The 20,247-nt window shown below is 46.5% G+C and overlaps 1 protein-coding gene across 1 annotated transcript in view; it reads left to right on the forward strand.

Moving 5' to 3' along the window:
* Nucleotides 1-20,247, forward strand: part of LOC146799601 (matrix metalloproteinase-18-like) — a 102,220-nt gene that overhangs the window by 64,651 nt on the left and 17,322 nt on the right. Inside the window, exon 7 of the mRNA XM_085627176.1 lies at nucleotides 2,841-3,012. Coding sequence (XP_085483302.1) covers nucleotides 2,841-3,012 — 172 coding nt within the window. The remainder of the gene's footprint in view (nucleotides 1-2,840; nucleotides 3,013-20,247) is intronic.

Below are 20,247 nucleotides of genomic sequence, written 5' to 3' on the forward strand. Positions count from 1 at the left end.
ACCTAATGAAAAGTTATTTATTTTATTGCATTGCTTATCACCTCTTAAATCAAAACTATTCACTAACACCGTTTCATCACCCGGGAAGCTGAAACACAACCACGTGTAAGATCATAGTCTGTTGGATAACCATATTTCCCAGCCTAGGTCAGGTCAGGTGGTCATTAAGAAGGACGTGGTGGACTGAAGGTGGCGAAAATCCATTGCAAGGGATAACCTTGATGCAAAGATAGTGATGTTTAATCTTGGGTAAACTATTCTAACTATCAGAGAAGTCAATGACTGGAGTCGACTCCCAGCAAAGTTGGTTGGAAGGTTCATTAGCAGCAGGCTTCAGTAACAAGTAAACAGTTTGCATGAAAACCCACTTTTGTAAAAACATTCCAAAATGATGATGCGCCATGTTTCCATAACCATCCCTGCTCTATCACAAGCAACAGACACACTTCAGCTCGCCACCAAGGTAGCTCCACACACAGTGCGGGAAAGTAAAAAGGATCATTGACCAGTCATGATACCACACGACAGACATCATCAGATCACCCTTTAGGGGGTGAAACTCATGGCTCCATCATCCTTTCTGTAGATTGACACAAGAGGACTGCAGGCATTGCAGCAACACTCAATCCCTTGAAAAGAGAATCTACATCTAGCAGCACACTGCCAAGTGTTGTGCTTCGCAAACCGAGCTGAAAAGTGTGACACTAAAGTGGGAAAAATCCCCAAAATTCAGCCAGTGAATGACAGGCACCAGATCCAGCTGCAGAATCACTACATCCCATGGATGCTTAACCACCATGGAAGGAAACAAAAATGTCGTACACTGGAAACCAGTTACCACCAGTTGCAGAATCCCATCCATCCCAAGGAAAGGAAGGAAACAATATCAGCCAAACGATGCAAGGTTTTCTGCTATTACAACAGATTCCTTTGAAGAGCAGGACAAAGACACCAACACAACTGTCGAAGAATGCCTCATATGCAACACCAAAGACAACAAAGGAGAGGGCAATCAAGACACAGAAGCCAAAATACGGATCCAGAGACCGGCATGGACCAAAGCACACATTGGTGTCCTAGATATCAACAGGAATTGCATGGTCAACAGAGGGCAAGGAGGATCATGATGTAAATAAGTGCACTGGTAGGCAGGAAAGCAGCACACACTGAATGGAGAAATCCCACTAATGACCATACCAAAAACTCAAGGCACAGACATAAGGCCCAAGAGGCACCGTGGTGAACAAAAATTGAAAACACTACTTCAGGGAGACTGCGGGCAAAATTGCAAAAAACAAGAAAACTTGGGTTATGGAGTGAGAACCATGCCAAATCACCACAGAAGAAATGGGAAAAAATGCTGCAGAAAACCTGCAGGACTCAAATGAACGGTCAACAGAAAGGCCTTGAGGAAGCGAACAAGCCACCCGGAAGTAAAGGTGGGTAGACGCAAGACTGTTAGACCATCGTAGGAGCACAGTCTGAGAAGGGCAGTGATCTTGGCACCAACCAGAACAGCCACCAGACTGGAAAGATAACATCTCCACAGACAAACAGCTGGAAGAAAGCCACGAAAAGACACTTACTCAATCTTGCCCACTAAATGCACAGCACTGCCATGTACAAGACCCTCTGTGCCTACCACGCCCAATGGCCCACCAAGAGCCACAGACTTCGAAAGTGCCCATGCAGAAGCAAAAACCACCCAACACTTCTCTAGAAGCAAAGCACAAACCCAGTCTCTGTCTCTGGAGAATGGCACAAAAGGACTCACAGTGACAGCAGGTCAAATGACCACCTGCACCACAATCAAGGAGAGAGCCACTTACCCTCAGAATAAACCACAGAGGGACCCCAAACCAAAGGCTACAAATCCATGAAGGTCTGTCAGCAGATAGACAAAAAACATAACAGGAAGCGTTCCTCTTCTGCGCCTGTGGTTGGGGGTAAGAGGACGAGGACCCTCACTAGGCAGGAGCATCCCAGTGAGGGAAGATATAGAAGGGAAGAAAAGACTTCTGTGTATGAAGTCAGGGGCTTCTTGAGTTTCTTTGTAACGGAGCACGTAAATAGGGGAACGAGGAGGCATGGCAGTAATGCTAGTTTCTGCTGCTGAAACGTACACGTGGTAAAGGGGGAGTGGTGCACTTGCAATGAATGAAAATGGGGAAATCGGGCGGCAATCTAAGTAAGACTTTTTTTTAGAGCTAAAATGGTAGTGATAGGACTCGATAAGGAGTCATGTGGAGGTGGCAGTTTCCCCCTGTTTACATATTTAAGGTAAAATCCCCTCACCCACAGAAATAAAAAAAAATTAAAGTAGCATTTTTGTGAATTATGTTTCTAATGCAATATTACAGTACCATACCAAGAGCTTCAATCACAACCTAAAATCGTAAGTAGCCTAGTATAGTTACCTGCAACAGGGAAGAACATTGTTTGACTGGGCAAAAAATGTGTGTGTAACATAGTGCTTAATACCACAGGTTTTAAAGTTACTAACCACTATAAATACCAGGTGGTCTATTAACCTAGGATGGTATACATTGTCCTGCATGTGATGGAAAATATCAGGAGCGAATATTTAACACATTGAACCATCAAGACAGATACTGAGGTAATGCCCAACTTCTGTGGTCTTAAAATAAAATCATTGATCATCCCTTCAAAAGATCCTCGTCATACCATTCATAAGTTAGTTACATTGATGGTCTAGATTGTCCTCAGATGAACTGTTTTCCCACAGCATAGAAACTGGATTGTATCCAATTCTGCTGCCTTTGGGCCACGTCTAGAGTTTTTTGTTATTATTGAGTATTATTCATCTTTGTACCCAACAGGGGGACAAGTACTGGAAATTTGATCAAGATCAGATGGAAGCAGGATACCCAAAGAAAATAAAAGATGGATTCCCTGGGGTCCCTGACAATGTGGACGCGGCATTCACCCAACCGGCCATTATTGCTAAAAGTGGAAAAGTCATTAGAGGGGAACGGATTTTCTTCATTAAAGGTACTGAAAGAAGTCTATGTTGAAGTCTCATAATTGCACCACTGTTAAATTTCTGCAGCATATTTGCCAAAAATAATTACCCAATTTTGGGGGTGGGAGCTTTGACTGACCAAGCAATTAGTTACATACTTACATCTCCCTCTCTCCATTACACACACTAATATCATGCACATATGATCGGTGAGCAGAGGGAGTTTACACTTCAGTTTCATTAGAAAGCTGATGTGAAATGGAAATCCATGCTTCCCAGAAACTGGCTGATGTTTCCAGCAGAGAGACTGGACATGAAGACATTGTAGGCTCAGACCAAGCCTTATTTCAAGGTACTTGAAATAGTAGTGCAGACCTAGTTCCATGAAGCAACAGAGTTATTTAGGAGAATATTTGTACTGTAGCAGGAGCACCTAGAACAGTCTGATATGTGGGGAAGAACTGGTAGCAGATTATATACAACCCCCGAGAGAAGAGAAAAAGGTTCAAACCATGGGAGGGAGGAGAGGGAGAGGGAGAGAGGGAGAGATAGAGAGAGAGAGAGAGAGAGAGAGAGGGGAGGGGGAGAGGGCGAGAGGGAGAGGGAGATACCACACCATGCTAGGTGGCACCAGTCTGCATGTTCCATCCTACTATGATGTTTTGAAAATTACTTCAGTTACTGCTATTTTGGGAAAGTTCATCTTATATTCATGCACATAAGAGGCATTTGGGTGGCTAGACTCCTAACAAAAAGAACATAGGAATACAATGGCTCAGTTGTTAATTGTACGCTACAGAATTCTGTTGGCAGGTTGTTGGTCAAGTATTCAATTGATCGATGTACCTTTAACCATCCCAAGGTCTAGGACAGCTGTTTCCTTCATTAGCACTAACAAAAATCTGCTTATTTAAGTGCCAAGAGACCATTGAGTTTGTGAAGTGCCCTACACCAGGGGTCAACAATTATATGAATATTGTGATGTGTAAACTAATGGGAAGAGGTGTGGTTAGCTCAGTGGACCCCATATCCCATACACACACAAGAGTTGGTGCCTTTAGTTTTACATGAAATAAAAAGCACACTACCTCAAGATCCGAAGTCTTACTATTCAGTTTCTTTAGAGGTGGCTGTGAAAAGACAAGCAAGATTGGTGTGCGATGCACAGAGTAGAGTTCTACATATATTCAGCACAATTATTTTTTATGGAACACTTTAGTTTGGTACTTTTCAAGTGGACTGCACAGGTCCACTGCCTCTATGTAGAGTGATGCTTCTCACAACAAATAGCACTGGGGTTGGGTCCAAGCAGAAGTACCCACAATATGAGCATAATGAAGTGTGAGATCTCTGCACCTTGCTGTTAGTAACCTTTCTAAAGAAGCAATTAGGGACAACAAAAGACAGCCCTAGCCTTGAAACCTCATCTTGATCAAGAGAAACTACAGTCATTTCTACCATCTGCCACATAGCAGTTCCCAGGGAGAACTATGCATCAGCCCCTTGCTACCAAGGTTCCAAGAATTGCTAAAAGTAGCCCTGCCTGCATCCTCCTCACTTCAGTGTCTGGGTCTCCACCCTTCCAGCCAGCAAGAAAAATCCAGGCAATACACTACCACGGTCTACAAAGATCTCCTTGCCCCATTTTGTGCCATTGCAGAACAAGGGTCATTCAAAATGGACCCCTCTTCGCTTTTGTCATTAATACTGTGAGCAAATCTTTCAGAGTGAGCATCAGAAGACATCCGCTCCAGCATTTGGAGAATCTCCTTTTTAGTGTTTACAATTTTTACCCCTTATACACTCTCACATTGCGTGATCATAAGGTTACTGCTGTGAGCGCAACTAAACCTCTCTATATTTCCCAACACATGTATTCAGCCATTACTTAATGTATTCAGCCATTACTTAATGCTTTCAGCCCTTGAGCAGCTGATCAGATATTCATGCTAAAGCTGTTGTCTAACAGTAGTCTTTCTAGAGATTATCAAAAGTACCTAGTTTAGCACTCTCTGAAATATGAATAATATTGTTTCGCTCTACGGTTTTGTATCCTCAGATTGCATGCACACTTAAAGAAGCCTCCTCGGTATTCCCATGAAAATTGACCTTGACTTAAAACTTACAAATGCCTCTCCCTCCCTTCCATCCTCAGCATGGTTCCTTTGCACAACCTGCTTTAAGTCACATGCCTGTTTGCCATCATTCCAGTTGTTGTATTTCTGCAAACTTGCTCACTCCTCATTTCAAAGCTCATAACCTCACCATTAAAAGTCATACCCCAGCAACCTAACAATACCTAACCTTCTGTAGCTCCACTATTAAAGCAGCCAACTATTTTCATAAATTCATATAACCCTTCCAACAAAAGAACACACCTAACTCCGAATTAATATAATCTACCACATGAAACTGGAGTAAATGCATGTGATGTTTTGCTTAAGAACATATGACTATCCCCATAAGCAACAATAACCACTGAGAAAAGCCACTAACCATGGATTCCGGAGCACCGTGCAGCTCAATGTAAAACACTCCTGCGCCTCGTCAAGGGTAGTTAGCGCCATGTAAATGACAATACTATATACATTACAGTTAGATATTGTAAAAATATCTTACTTCCTATGTATTATAGTTATTATTGTTTTTTTATTGAGCGCAGACATATCACCCTGTTAGGATCTCATGGGGCAGTTGCAAAAGCGTTAGTACATATTAACCACAGAGTTAGGGGTGCTTAGAACATCCAGGTTTTTAGCTCTGTTTTTTAATAGTCTGTAGTCTGTTATGGCTCGGAAGCATGTAGGGAGCTGGTTCCACAATTGAGGGGCTAAGTAGGAAAAAGATCTGCCACCATTTCTGATGTTTTCCTCCTGACCTGAGATTTCTTATTGGTGCATACCACTTAAGTTTTCTCAATAATTGCTGTGCCCCGTTTCCATGTAGAGTTTTGTGTGCAAGACAAATAAGCTTGAATTGTTTCCTTATTGGTAACCAGTGTAGGGATTTTAAGATGAGGGAGATAGAGATCGAGGTGGAAGGTGTATTGCCAGGCTTGCTGCAGTGTTTTGCCTGATATATAGTTCCTCATTTATAGACACTATTAAGGCGTTTCCATATTCCAGGCCACTAATTATCAACTCCTGTACCAGGGCTCTTCTGGGTTCCAATGGAATCTATTGGAAGATTTTTCATAGAGTTTGCATGATGCCATAGCAGATACCCAGGATATTGTTTACCTGGTCCTTAGACAATTTTCTATGAATTATTACGCCTTGATTCCGTACTGTTGTTTTTGAGGAGGGGCAAGACCCAAGACTAGTTGGCCACCAGTCATATGACCAGAATTCCTATGCTTTTCCAAATAATATAACCTCGGTCTTGCTTGCATTAAGTTGAAGGCAATTTGTCTGCATCCAGTTGGTTATGTGATCCATGCAGTTTTTTTATCTAATGTTGGTGTCGGCTGGATTGGTTCTGTGGTTATTACCAATTGGGTATCATCTGCATACGAGATTATGTCTAACCCATATGATCGGATTACCCTTGCCAGCGGAGTGACGTAAATGTTAAACAGCATAGGGCTAATCATTGGGGGACTCCTTTGTAATCAACTATGCTGACAGAAACATGAGATCCTAGTTGTACAGAGATTGTCCGTCCCTTCAAGTAATTCTTCAGCCAATTGAGGGGTTTCCCTCCGACCCCTATCTTCTCTAACTTCTGTGTTAGGATTTTGAGAGAGATGGTGTTGAAAGTGCCGATAAATCTAATAAGACCAGCATTGATGCCTGTCCATCATCTAGAGAAAGTCTTATGTTATCTACTACCTCTAAAAGTGTTGTTTTAGTACTATTTCCTGCCCGGAAACCTGACTGGGAAGAGTTGAACAGTTGACAAGTTGTTTGTTGACCAATGATTCCATTACCTTTCCGAAGTATGGAAGCAGGGAGATTGGCTGAAAGTTACCTAATTCGTTCGAATCTGCCGTTGGCTTTTTGAGAATTGGTTTAACCCTTGCTGATTTCCATTTTGCTAGGACAGCCTCTATATTTAAAGACATGTTGAAAAGGTCTGTAAGGCTATTGAATAGGGCGGGGGATAGAACTGACAAAATGATGGGTGGAGCTAAGTCTTCTAGTGAACCTGATTTGGTCCTATTGAGTGCAGTTCTAAACTCCTCCTGGGTTAGCGCAGTGAACTCAACAAGCTGTTCTGTGCGGGCGATTTCCATTTCCATTTTGTTCTCTATGCTTACTTACAGTGTATCTACCATGTCTTGTGAAGCGGGGATGAGGGGTTTGTGAATTCTTTTAGGATTCTATATAGTTCCTTTTGAGAGTTTGCTGCCTTTTCGATTTTATTAATGAGATGAGTCTTCATGTCTTCTTTGATATTATTTAAGTATTGCCTGTAAGTTCTTTTATAGGCGTGTCTGTCCTCCATAGTTTTTGTTGCTCTCCATTTGCGTTCAGCTCTCTTGCTTGCTGATTTTTCTATTTTCAGAGAGTCAGTAAACCGAGGAGAGGAGTGTTTTCTTTTTCAAGAACAAATTTTATTGTGTCAACAGCCAAATATTATCCGGTTCGACCTATTTTGTCGTTAGAACCGGCCGCATCATGTATTACATTTATAATGTCGACAGCCATTTCGTCAACCAATACAAGAAAAACATGAAATACAGCGTAAGCTTTAACAGTTCGAACTGTAACCAAATGTGCTACACCCTCTCTACAATCTTTCTTGCTTATGCCGTCCAGTCAGTGACCTAGATATTGATGGATCGCATGGTAATATTATTAACCACCACCCTAATGACCCTTTATTCATGTCTCTGTTTTCATCGGGAATGTGGGCTGAATCAAGAGACCTCAATAGTCCACCCATTTCTTCCATATTTTGGGGGGTTTCTGCAGGCATCCCCTAGCTTTAAATATAGGCAGCTCCATACCCATACAATGATCCATTCCCTTTTTCCAACCAGCCAACGAAGGGGGAGAGGTGGCCTTCCATAATCTAGCGATATCCTGCTTTGCGACTGTGAGGCTCAAAAAAAGTAGGTGCCACTTGTAGTAATTACCTCCAATTTGTATTTGTATTTGTATTTGTATTTGGATATTTGTAAAGCGCAATCTTTCGCTCCGAAGGGAGCATCTTGGCGCTGAGCATGCGTATAGGGGACAAGTGGTGAAAGATCTAAATAGCTGCCAACACATAGGTATCAGATTGCCGATAAACCCAGGTCTTCAGTTGTTTCCTAAAGAGACACTCGGTCTCGGTCAGTCTAAGATTTACGGGCAGTTTGTTCCAAGCCCTTGCTGCTAGGACTGTGAAGGTTTTTCCACCCCTAGTTTTGTATTTGTACCTCGGGATCTTAGCAAGGTTGGCCCCTGAGGATCGCAGGCATCGTACGGGATCATAATGAATGAAACGATTAACGAGGTATTTGGGACCTATATTTTTCAAGGATTTGAAAACTGTAAGTAAGAGTTTGAAAAGGATTCTCTTATGCAGTGACAACCAGTGAAGAGAATTTAATGCAGTTGAAGCTGAAGATTTCCTGGGAAGTTTTAACACTAGTCTTGCCGCCGCGTGCTGTACACTTTGCAACTTCTTCAGAGTGGACTTTTTCACTCCTGCCATCAACCCATTGCAGTAATCTAGTCGGGAGAGTATCAGTACTACCACGACCGATTTCCTAGAAGCAACGGGGAGGAAGTCAAAAAATTTCTTTAGAGATTTAATGAGTCTGAAACAGCAACCGGCCGTGATCCTGACGTGATCGTCAAAGGATAAGGTTGCATCAAATTGCACGCCCAGATTGCGCGCAGAAGACACAGCACTAGGTGGGGCCTCTGAGTCTTTGGGCCACCAGTCCTTCGGGCAAAAGAGTAAATCCTGGCCCAATGGTATGATTTCAGTTTTCCCACTGTTGCACTTCAAGTGGTTTTTATTCAACCACTGAAATACCTCCGTGAGACAATTCTGAAATCGCAGCTCTGTATCCGTGCGTTTTTTGTCGATAGAGACGACCAGTTGGGTGTCGTCAGCATATGACGTGACGAGGATCCCATGAGACTCTATCACAGCGAGAAGGGGTGCCATATAGATGTTAAAAAGAAGTGGACTTAATATGGACCCCTGCGGTACTCCCGATGTAATGGTTTTTTCACTGGATAGGTAGGGACCCAAAGATACAGATTGGGACCTATTGGACAAGAAGGATTTTACCCATGCCAAGGCTGTGTCTGTCACGCCAATCTCTCGCATCCTATCACTCAAGATGACGTGAGAGATAGTGTCGAAAGCTGCTGTTAGATCAAGCAGGATGAGGACGGTTTGCCTTCCCTCATCCTGCAGGAACTTGATGGAATCAGAGAGTTCTATCAGGGCCGTTTCGGTGGAGTGGCCAGGGCGAAACCCAGATTGCTGGGGATGCAGGATGTTATGGTTCTCCACAAATGCTTTTAGCTCCCAATGCACTATCCGTTCAGTGATCTTTCCTAGAAGAGGCAGGAGTGAGATGGGGCGCATGTTCGTCAGATCCGTTGGAGATTTGTTCTGCTTTTTCATCAGGGGTTTCACGATGGCCTTTTTCCATTCATTAGGCACTATCCCTGATTCTAAGGATGCGTTTATAATGGCGTTGATGGTAGGATTGACTACCTCAATTAGATGATGCAGAATGCGAGGGGGACAGGAGTCGGTTGGTGCTTCTGATTTGCAAGCCAAGATCGCCTTGCGGGTCTGTTGAAGGGAGACAGGTTGGAAGCTGCAAAGGGAATGGCGATTGTCGACTACATGTTTTTGGGAACTTAGAGTGGAGGAGATCAAAGGAGGCGAGAAATCCTTTTGAATATTTGCAATTTTTTCCCCGAAGAAATCTGCAATTTGGTTGCACAGAGTTTCGGAGGGCGGGATTTCGGGCTGAAGAGCTTTGGGGTAAGTAAAGGATTTAACTATAGAGAAGACGGTTTTTTGCTTCTGGTGGGCATCGTTGATAGCTTTAGTGTAATACACCTTTTTGGCAACCTTTATGCTAGAGAGGTATGATTTCCTCTGCTGAACATAAAGGGCTCTTGAGGCCTCATCGTATGTTTTCCTCCACTTCCTTTCTTTTATTCTACAAAATAGATGACTTTCAGTTAAGGCCTGGGTGTACCAAGGGGCACTTAACTTCCTTTTAAGACAGTTCACGCGATCGCCTTTGGAGTCAGAATTTCCCGAAATAATCTGATCCATCCAGACGTGGAAGTTGCGAGAATCGACCGATACGTCTCCCATCAGTTTAGGAGCCTGGGCCAATGGCTGGGTGTCCAGCTTAATACGATCAATCACCTTTCTCCAATTTACCGAGAAGGAAGGTTGAGGGCGCTTTGTTGTTAATGAAGCTAGAACTTGTTTCTTGATGTCAAAGGGAATGAGACTATGGTCGGTCCAAATTTGCGGAATGGGGGGGGACGTAGTCATGGTACTTAAGTTGGAGCAGATACCATCAAGAGTGTGGCCGGCTAGGTGGGTAGGTGCAGTCAGTAGTTGAGCCAGTCCAAAAATATTTAGGGTATGCTGGAAACAAATAGCATGAGGGTCGACACGTGATTCCAGATGCATATTCATGTCTCCTAATAGAGTGAAGTGGGGGTAGCGTAACATGAGTGACCCGAGAACTTCATCTAGGGAGTCCAGAAAGGGGGTGGCATTGCCTGGAGGGCGATAGATTAGGCCTCCCGAGAAGGAGGTAGAGGCATTAAGTTTAATCGAGAAGCCGATGCTCTCACTTCCTTTGAGAAGGCCCAGATCAAATGTATGACACAAGAAGGACTTTTTAACAATGAATGCAATCCCCCCTCCTCGCCCAATTGGTCTGTCCTGCCTGAAGATAGTGAAATCTGGAGGAAGGGCAGTAACCAAATCAGGATTGGAAGAGTCGTTGAGCCATGTTTCTGTTATAAAAAGGGCATCAAGATCATGACACATTATTAAATCGTGTATGTCTTGGCTGTGGCCACACAGAGAGCGGGCATTGATAAGACCTCCCTTGAAGCTATTACCGCCGTGCATAGAGGGAACAGAATTTTTGGGCATCTCTAGGGATGTCCCGGGAAGAGTCCATTTACAATGTAAACATGAGAAGGGGCCCCAGAGAAAATCAGTGGGGGGACAACCCTTACACAGAGCCCCCATCTTAGGACGAAATGCTAATAATGCCCTATTGTCGTACCTAACGGTGAGTGGCTGTTGCCCGGCGTGCCCTGCGGCCGGCGCGATCCTGGCGCGGACGGGCGCAGACGGGCTTGGCTTAGGCTCGGCTTCGGCGCGCATCCGGCGCGCCCGCTGCGCCAGCCCGCTGCGCCGTCTGGCCGGTCTGCACATTATATAGGGAGAAAGTAGGGCGGGAGGACGGCGCGACTAGAGCGCTCCCCCAGCCTCACCAAAGATGGCGCCCACCGCCGCCGAGTGTCCGCTGAAAAGCGGCTGTGCAAAGTGAAAGGAAATCACAAGATGGTAAGAATGTCAGTGTGCCTGGCTTAAAATTCCCCTTAACGCTATTAAAAGCCCCCAAAGATGAAGACACAACAAATATAAAATCGCTCCAAAGTGCATTCAAGATCGTTGCTAGTATAAAGATTGTCACCACGTTCTGGTAACACGCAGCTCGCAGCCCCAGTTACCCTCACTAGGGAGAGCTCCGTTTAGGCACCGAGCTCGCTGGGAAGCCCTACTAAATATTCCAGGAGGGCGGGAGGACGGCGGGAGGACGGCGCGACTAGAGCGCTCCCCCAGCCTCACCAAAGATGGCGCCCACCGCCGCCGAGTGTCAGCTGAAAAGCGGCTGTGCAAAGTGAAAGGAAATCACAAGATGGTAAGAATGTCAGTGTGCCTGGCTTAAAATTCCCCTTAACGCTATTAAAAGCCCCTAAAGATGAAGACACAACAAATATAAAATCGCTCCAAAGTGCATTCAAGATCGTTGCTAGTATAAAGATTGTCGCCACGTTCTGGTAACACGCAGCTCGCAGCCCCAGTTACCCTCACTAGGGAGAGCTCCGTTTAGGCCTCTGTGATGTGTGATAGGACCAGTCTTGGTGTCGTAGGAATGTTCCAACCCAGTACCTACGAGAGGCACATCACAACCCCCTTCCAGAAAATAGTAAGTGGCGCACATTGCCACATCGTGTGTATAAAGGTACCGTCTATGGTCCCACATTGCAAGCATGTAGGGGAGGTCACAATCCCGCCCTCCAGAGCCTGTGTCTACTATAATACACCCGGGGCAGGTAATTAAACTGAACCAGTCTCAATTGTGAGGCGATGGCCACACCTCATGGGGATTCCAACGCCTCGGTCCACTCGTCATCGTCAAGCGGACCCAAACCTGAGTGCTATGTCTCTCTGAGTGTGCCTAGTGTAGTGGGACTTTTCGTTATAAGGAATTGGTATATCTTAGTGATTTTGTGGTCCCGATGTCCCCCATAAAAACCTTTGCTTCTATTGGGTTGAATTCAGGTAGGGCTTCTAGTTGTGTGATATAGGGAGTCAGGGCATGTCGTAATTGAAGTTATTTATAGAACTGGGTACAGGGCATATAATATTCCTTTTGAAGCTCTTGGAATGACTTTAAAACCCGTCCACGCATAACTGCGCAGAGTGAGGAAATGCCTATATTGTCCCATCCCAGAAAGCCTGCCAATGCAGCCAGTTGTGGCAGGAGGCCATTGTACCATATTTGAGTCTCCCCGGCCAGTCTACCCCACCATCTTATCTTACATTGTGAATGTTTCCAAGTTCTGAACACTACTTTTGTTGCCGGCAGCAGCGTCCGAAGCGCCGGTCCTGCATATAAATATGTATAGAGGGTTGTGTCTCCCATCAGCCAACGCTCTACAGCATATGTCAGGTCTTGGTTATCCCCGTACCATCACTCATTTAACACCAGCAGGTGGGAGGCGGCGTAGTATGATAGAAAGTCCGTGGTGGCCACCCCCCCCCACAGTATGTGGATTGATAGGTTCGCAAGGCCACTCGGGCGGATCTACCCCCCCTCCCCAGAGAAACTGCCACAAGGTCGCATTTATATGTCGGCACCACGTCATTGAAATCGGGTATGGGTAATTCTGCAGCTGGTATAAGAGCTGGACGAGATATCATCTTGAAAATAGCAGATCTTCCAAATATGGATAGGGGTAGATGGGACCACGATGTGTCTCATCTTTGACTTGTGACCACACAGGGACAATATTTTTCTCACATGATGTATGTTGGGAAGCCGACAAATAGACAACCAGACATGATAAACTCTCTGAGACGACCGTTATCTCCTTGGAGCACATGCCCAGTGCACTCGCCCCCTTCAACAGCCATAAAGTTGCTTTGTGGGCACTCATGAAGAGGCCAGACGTCTCGTTGAAGATCTGCATGATACGGAGTAATCTTGGCCCTGTCCTTTTGGGGTCGGTGAGAAAAAATAGGACATCGTCTGCACATAGTGCTATACGATCAGAGACCTCTCTTGAACACTCTAATCCACTCACCTGAGTGGCTATTCTGACCCACGCCACCAGCGACTCCATTGTCATGGCAAATAAGTATGGAGATAGGGGACATCCCTGCCGGGTGCCTCTGCCTATTGGGAAAATGTGAGAAACCGCCTCCGCTACATGCACTGATGCTGTGAGTTGCGTGTATATGAGATGTATGTATGAGAAGACGCGAGGGCCGATGTTAAGGCATCACAGAAGTGCAAAGAGATATTGTCAACTAAGTGAATCAAACGCTTTATCTATATCTGCCAGTAGCAGTGTGTCGGGACCATCGCCGCTATAGCAATATGGGCATGGCTGATATTGTGGCGCATGGCCTGGTGGGGCATGAATCCTGCTTGATCCGGGTGTAATAGCTCTGTTATATATACAGCATTCTGCGGTTGGCGAGAGCTTTCGCAAGAATTTTTGCTTCAATATTTAACAGGGAAATGGGACGATATGAGGCATGTTGTTCAGGAGGTCTACCAAGTTTGAGGAACACCACAACCTCAGCGTGTCTCCAATCTGGTGGGGGTTGACCCCCTTCCATGGCTTCATTAACCACCTCTAGGTGATGAGCACCAAGTTTGAAATTGTAGATTTTGTAAAATTCACATGGGAACCCATTGGGGCCTGGTGCTTTGCCTATGTGTAGGTCCATCACTGCGGCATCCAGCTCCTCAAGTGTGAGGGGGTGTCTAATTCAGCTCGAGCTGCATCCAACACGGCTTTTGGCGGCAAGTACTCAATAAAACGTTGTATAAGGGCTTCTGATATGGTCTCCCTAGGGGCGTATAACTCTGTGTAGTAGATCTCAAAACTGGAGGCAATATGGGACGGCTCATTGGGAGGTCTACGGGGTGGAGCGCTTGTTGGTACAGGCGGTGTAGTAATTTACTAGATTTATCCGCCCATTGATATATCCTACTCCTAGATGCCATCCACGCTAGTCTGGCTTCGTCTAGTAGCTCTCTCGCGTATATCTGTTGCGCAAGAAGCATCTGACGGAGCACCTGGCTCCCCTTCTCTTCTCGTCTGCGTCGCTCCAGGTCTATGAGTTGGGCTCAGACTGTATCAATTTCTCACGGCGCCACTTATGTTGCGCTGCACAATAGGAGATGTCTGTGCCTCGCAGCATCGGCTTCATAGCCTCCCATAGAGTCCCCTTTGATGCCACTGACACTACATTGCTAGCTAGATATTCATCTATCGCTTGATGTATGTGTGTCCTATAGTGTTCATCATGGAGGTGCCATGTAGATAGACGCCAGCGAAAGGCAGGGTGCTCAGGTCCAATCCACAGCCCAAGTATCACCGGGCAGTGATCAGAATTCCGGCTGTCTTAGCTCTGTGGATGTATCGGGAGGGCATAAATATGTGATCTAGACGGGAAAACGAGTCATGTACCCCATTGTAGTATGTGTACCCCTGGGTCGTCAGGTGAAGTCTCCTCCATGTGTCCGTCCACCCCATCCCATCCACTAGGGATTTCTAACGTGAGTCCTGTGTTGTCAACAGTTTCCCCGTCACTCGCCGCTTATCCCGGGTCATGTTAATTAAGTCATTCCAATCCCTTCTGACAACAGTCAGTCCGTCGGGTATCTCTTTCCAAAGCGACGTCAAGCGCTCCACTAGAGTCCATGTGAGGGGTGTGGGGATCTATCCAGGATCTATTATGTATATACAGGATTCTGCGAGGAATTAGGATGGCCACTCCCCTGGAGACCCTAGCGAACCCTGAGTGGAAGACCTGAGCGTAGCCAAAGCGGGAGAGGCATGGTGTTTTTGTGCCCATAAGGTGGGTTTCTTGTAACATTAGGACATCGCCTTGCCTGGCAGAGAATAGCGCCCCTTTTTATCTTGTCCAAGACGCCTCTTATGTTCCAGCTAACTATCTGGAACTCACTTCCCTGAACGTCTGTCATACCTGTGGGAATCGGGTCAGGTAGTATATGCGTCGCGGAGTAGACCTATGCGTGGCCTCTACTGGGGGAGTATTCTTCAGATGATAATTTGACATAGCACAGATATTAACAATAACTTGCCCAACACCCTCCTCCTTATACCTCATAACAGTTGAAGCATCTGTCGTGGTTTTGGTATGGTTCCGACCCCAACTGGAGCCAGTTACCTGCCCACTCCAATGGATCCCCATTAAACTACCGATCTGTAACCCCTAGAGTCTGAGAATGTCCTCTAGCGGAATGTCGCCCTTCTGATCTTTCGCCATCAGTATCTGTATATTTCACATGCTGCCTCAATACAAACACATTTCGTTATGAAGTTATCGGTTTGCCTTGCCCCCCAACTGTTCTTTGAGTTGAATCTGTGCAAGACTTGGAGCGTCGACGTGATCTGAATCTATGGTTGCGTTTTACTTTAGGTTTGGGCTGGTTGCGAGCTAGGTCGCTGGAGGATGAGTTGAGGTGCGACGGGGTATGCGGGTTAACCCCTATTGTTTCATCTGTCCATGCAAAGACATCTTCCAGAGATTCAAAAGAGAGATAGCGCGATTGAAAAGTCACTCTTAGATATGCCGGGAATAGTAAAGCATAGGGGATCTTTAAGTCGCTCTGGCGAGCCTTCGCCTCCATGAAGGATTGGCGATGCTGTTGGACTAGTTTAGTATAGTCCGGAAAGATCAGAATGCGTTGGGAGGCAAAGGATAAGGAATCTTTTAACCTGGCCTGTTTCAGGATAACATCCCTATCGTGGTAGTTCAGGATCCGGGCTATGACCGGTCTCAGCCTGGCTCCAGTAGGGGGTTTCTGAAGGATTGCCTTGTCCGCTCTCTCTATGATGAAACATTGAGACAGGGTACTCGGGGGAGCCAAGCCATAAGCCATGTGGTAATTAATTTCTCGAAGAAATCTCCCTGTCAGCCCTCGGGAAAGCTCATGAAATCAGAGGTTGTTCTTTCGGGCCCGTCCTTCCGCATCCTCAACCCACATCGCCAGCCCTCTTGTGATGGTCTCCAGTGTGTGCACCTTTTTTTGGAGGGAGACGACAGTTTCTACCACCCCGACAGCTTCGTCTCGGTCTCCGTGATTCTATTCACAGCATTGCGCAGATGTTGACGGATAAGCTTTACATCGGAGCCAACCGCATCTATTTTGGCATCCAGTATGTCTTTAGATTGCGTAATTGCGGCCATCAGTGCGGCATTGTCTGGTGTGACACTAGTGGAGCCCCCGGGGTCCTGCACCTAGGCCCCAGCGCCTGTCTTTCTGTCCAATGTGCTTTACTTAGCACTCGCACCCAGCACCTTATCCTTCGACGGTTTGATTTAGGCCTGTGGGCCAGGTCGAAGATCGCAGCAGGCGTGCGATGAGCTCGGGCGATGTGTATGTTTCCTGTCCGCGGTGGCGTCATGCAGGTGTATCAACGGGGTGTTTGTTGTTTCTTTACCTCGCTGGCACCGGCCCGGATATCTTCTTGATAGGTGGAGGCTGGGGGGGAGCCACCCGCCTGTAGGCCGCACCGGGACCTAGCCCGACCATCTCCGCTGACGGATGTGCAACCCCCCCATAGGTTGCCTCACTCACTGATTATATGCCGTCTTCAGGGCACCCAGGGCTTTTGTTTGTGCAGTATGAAGCCAATCGGGCCAGGTAACATGGTCCAAGCACAGGCTCTGGGGCTATCACAGGCCTCTTCGCCATGGCTCCAACCATGCCCAGGCTCCCAACCGCTGGGCGCAGCAGGCCCCAAGGCAACCAGAGGCAACCGGGCACCAACTACCAAATACGCACCACCACCCCTGGCTCCAGGCACTGAGCGCAGGTACTGTACATGCCCAGCTTGGCCAGGGGCAGCTGGGCCTCCACAAGGCAGGACTGCAGCGTCACCTCTGTCTCAGGGCCCGTGCCGCTCAGCCGCTCCACCTCCAGGCAGGCCCTGGCGCACCATGCAGTCAAGGCCGAGCCAGGCAGAGGCAATAATTCCTCAGGCCGCCCATCTCTGGTGAGTTCCGCTGCACCGCCGCCTGCCTTGCAGCTCTCGATCGCCACAGCCCGACCTGGCCACCGAGCTGGGCGCGGCCCGATCGCTGTAGGCTGGATGTATTAAACAGGCCGCCTCCGTGCCCCCACCTTGCCGGGCCCCTCCCAGGTGACCCCCTGTGCACCAGCCCAGCGAGCGAACCCAGCAGCAGCCCAGTTGTGTCACTCACCAGCCCCCCGGGGAATGGGGCACGCACAGCTCCCGGGTCACAGCAGCCCCGGTACAGTGTCTCTTCCCATCCAGTTTGTGGCAGCCGAATCAGGGCTTCTCTGTGGGGATCAAAACAAAAGAGAGTATGTAGTTCCTTATAAGAGTCTTAAGCAGGAAGGGAGCCAGGATAACTATTACTATAGACGTCGTCCTATGATATTACGAGGGGATAGGGAAATTCCCTTATTTGGAACTGGGGCCCTCACACACCCAGCCAGTTAGGTGTCATGCTTCATCATTGGGCCTGCTCCTCATCGGGTCGGCGCTGCAATACCCGACGGGCACCCAATATGGGGCTCTTTGGCGGAGATCTTTTGTTCCACGCCGTATGGTGTAGTGGGGGTGAGGGGCCCAGTGTGAGTAGATGTGGTGAATAAGTGTGTGCAGTGACTAAAACAGGTAAGGGAATCAAATAAGAGATCTTTATTCAGATAGGTTCCCTGCCTCATTAAAATGAAGGTCGAGTGGCGTATGTGTGATTGTGATAAATAAGGATATATACGCTCTACTCGTAACTATGCAGGTCAACATGTTTCTTGCCTTGCTCGTCAGGAGGATCGACTGGCAATTCTTCAGGACCAAGTAACATACATCTGCACATCGTAGCGAGGTGGGTACACCTACCTCTCAAATAATCAGACTGTGGGGGACGTGACCACAGCGAATGAGGGCGACCTACAATAGTAGGGATCATACCTCAGCAGTTGCCGGCGGATCAAAGGACACCTATCATGTAGTGTCCATAGTGCAATTTGACGATAAAAGGATGATTTACTTCTACCAGAATATCCCGTTCCATCTTTGTTCGAACTCTATCTCGAACTTTTAAAGACGCTTTTTTTAATACTTTCATTGCATAAAACTGGTCAGCGTCAGGGCCAATTATCTTCCGTACTAAAAAAACCTTTCCAAACGATCCTTGACCAAGAACCTTGAGTAGCTCGAACTGTGCTGGGTCTGCCTTTTCACATCCTTCTTTCACAAGGTGAGTAATAGGAATCTCTTCAATATTTCCTTCATCTTGGTAGGTATATGAATCTCCTTCTTCCATTGGCTCGTCAATCAGGCCATTCAACTCACCACCGCCACTGCTGGAATACACCTCCATTTTCGGCCAGGAATCCTCCAGCCCAGCAATCGGCATCCCATTCAGGGCTGGCCAGGCATCGCCGCTGCTGCTTCTCTGTGGGGATGTCATATCGTTCCGCTTAAAGTGCATCCACCATGTTGGACCACTTGATGACCCCCCTTCCTAATCCCCCAAGGTGAAGTTTCGACTTTGTGATTGACTTTGCTGATGACTTTTGAAACTGGTGCTATTTTATCTAGGGATTGTATGATTGATTTCTAAAAGACATCTAGTGCTAAGTCTGTGTTCTTTTGGCATGATAGTGTAGGTGGACTGAAATGTAAGGAAAAAGAGGCTTGATTCATTTTTCTCCAGGACCTGGTTGGATTCTGACCTGGTATCCTGCCTTCATTGGGCGTTGCTATTTGTAGGTGAAACTTTAATAGTCTGAGGTCCGACCAGATCAGAGGGATGGGAGGGTTCACTCTGATGTTTGCTTCATTTTTTAACAAAAGATCTAGTGTGCGCCCTGCCGTATGTGCGGGTACCCTCACCCTCTGAACAAGCAATAAGGTTTTGAGATTTGTAATTAATTGCCTGGTATCCACATCTGAAGAAAGTTCTGCATGATAGTTGAAGTCTCTGATGAGTAGAAAATTGTCTGAGGCCAAAATATGTGGGGCAATGAGTTCCATCAGACTATTATTAAAGTTACTGTTAGGCCCTGGGGGTCTATAAACTAGAGAACCTCTCCAGGATCCCTTACTGAGTTTTTCTACTTTAAAAATACATAGTTCAATCCAGTCAGCGGTGAATGATTCCACTTTAGTCTCTTGCGGTAGGCTATTGTGAGACCGCTCTCACTTTTCTGTGTGTACTGCGGGGGTAGACCCACCCCCGCCGATCGTGGAATGCGGTTGGTCACAGGGCGTGGCCTACCCCATGGGACACCCATCCCACTATGTTATTTTTAAAATTATTTTTGATCCCTCAGGACTCTCGTAGGAGAACTGGAGATCGTGCTGGCTCTCAGGAGAGTACAGTGGAATCGCAGCAACCCATAATTTAGTTTTTTTATTTGGTCCCAGGGGGGTCATTTTGGGACCCCACCAGCCCCCCCTTAATGTCCAATGAATCAGGGTACCTCTAAAGTGTGACGCACCCAACAGGAAAAAAAAAAGCTCCTTCGGCCAATCACATCTCTCTTTTATTTGAAGTTGCATGCCTGTGGGATTCCCACGGGACTCCTGCAAACCCAACCGTACAGCTATCTATAAATTTGGAACCTTAATTTATCAAAAACGGTTAAATAGATTTACATCAAATCACAAAAAGCACGCTTTCTGGATAAAGATCTAGCTTTCCGTCAAATTTTGTTTAATTCCTTTCAGCGGTTTTGCTGTAGGTCTGTTCAAAAATACCTTTGGAAATTGCATGGAGAAGTTGCATTTTGGGCCCCC

This window comes from Triturus cristatus, chromosome 9, assembly GCF_964204655.1.
Source record: "Triturus cristatus chromosome 9, aTriCri1.1, whole genome shotgun sequence".
NCBI lineage: Eukaryota > Metazoa > Chordata > Amphibia > Caudata > Salamandridae > Triturus > Triturus cristatus.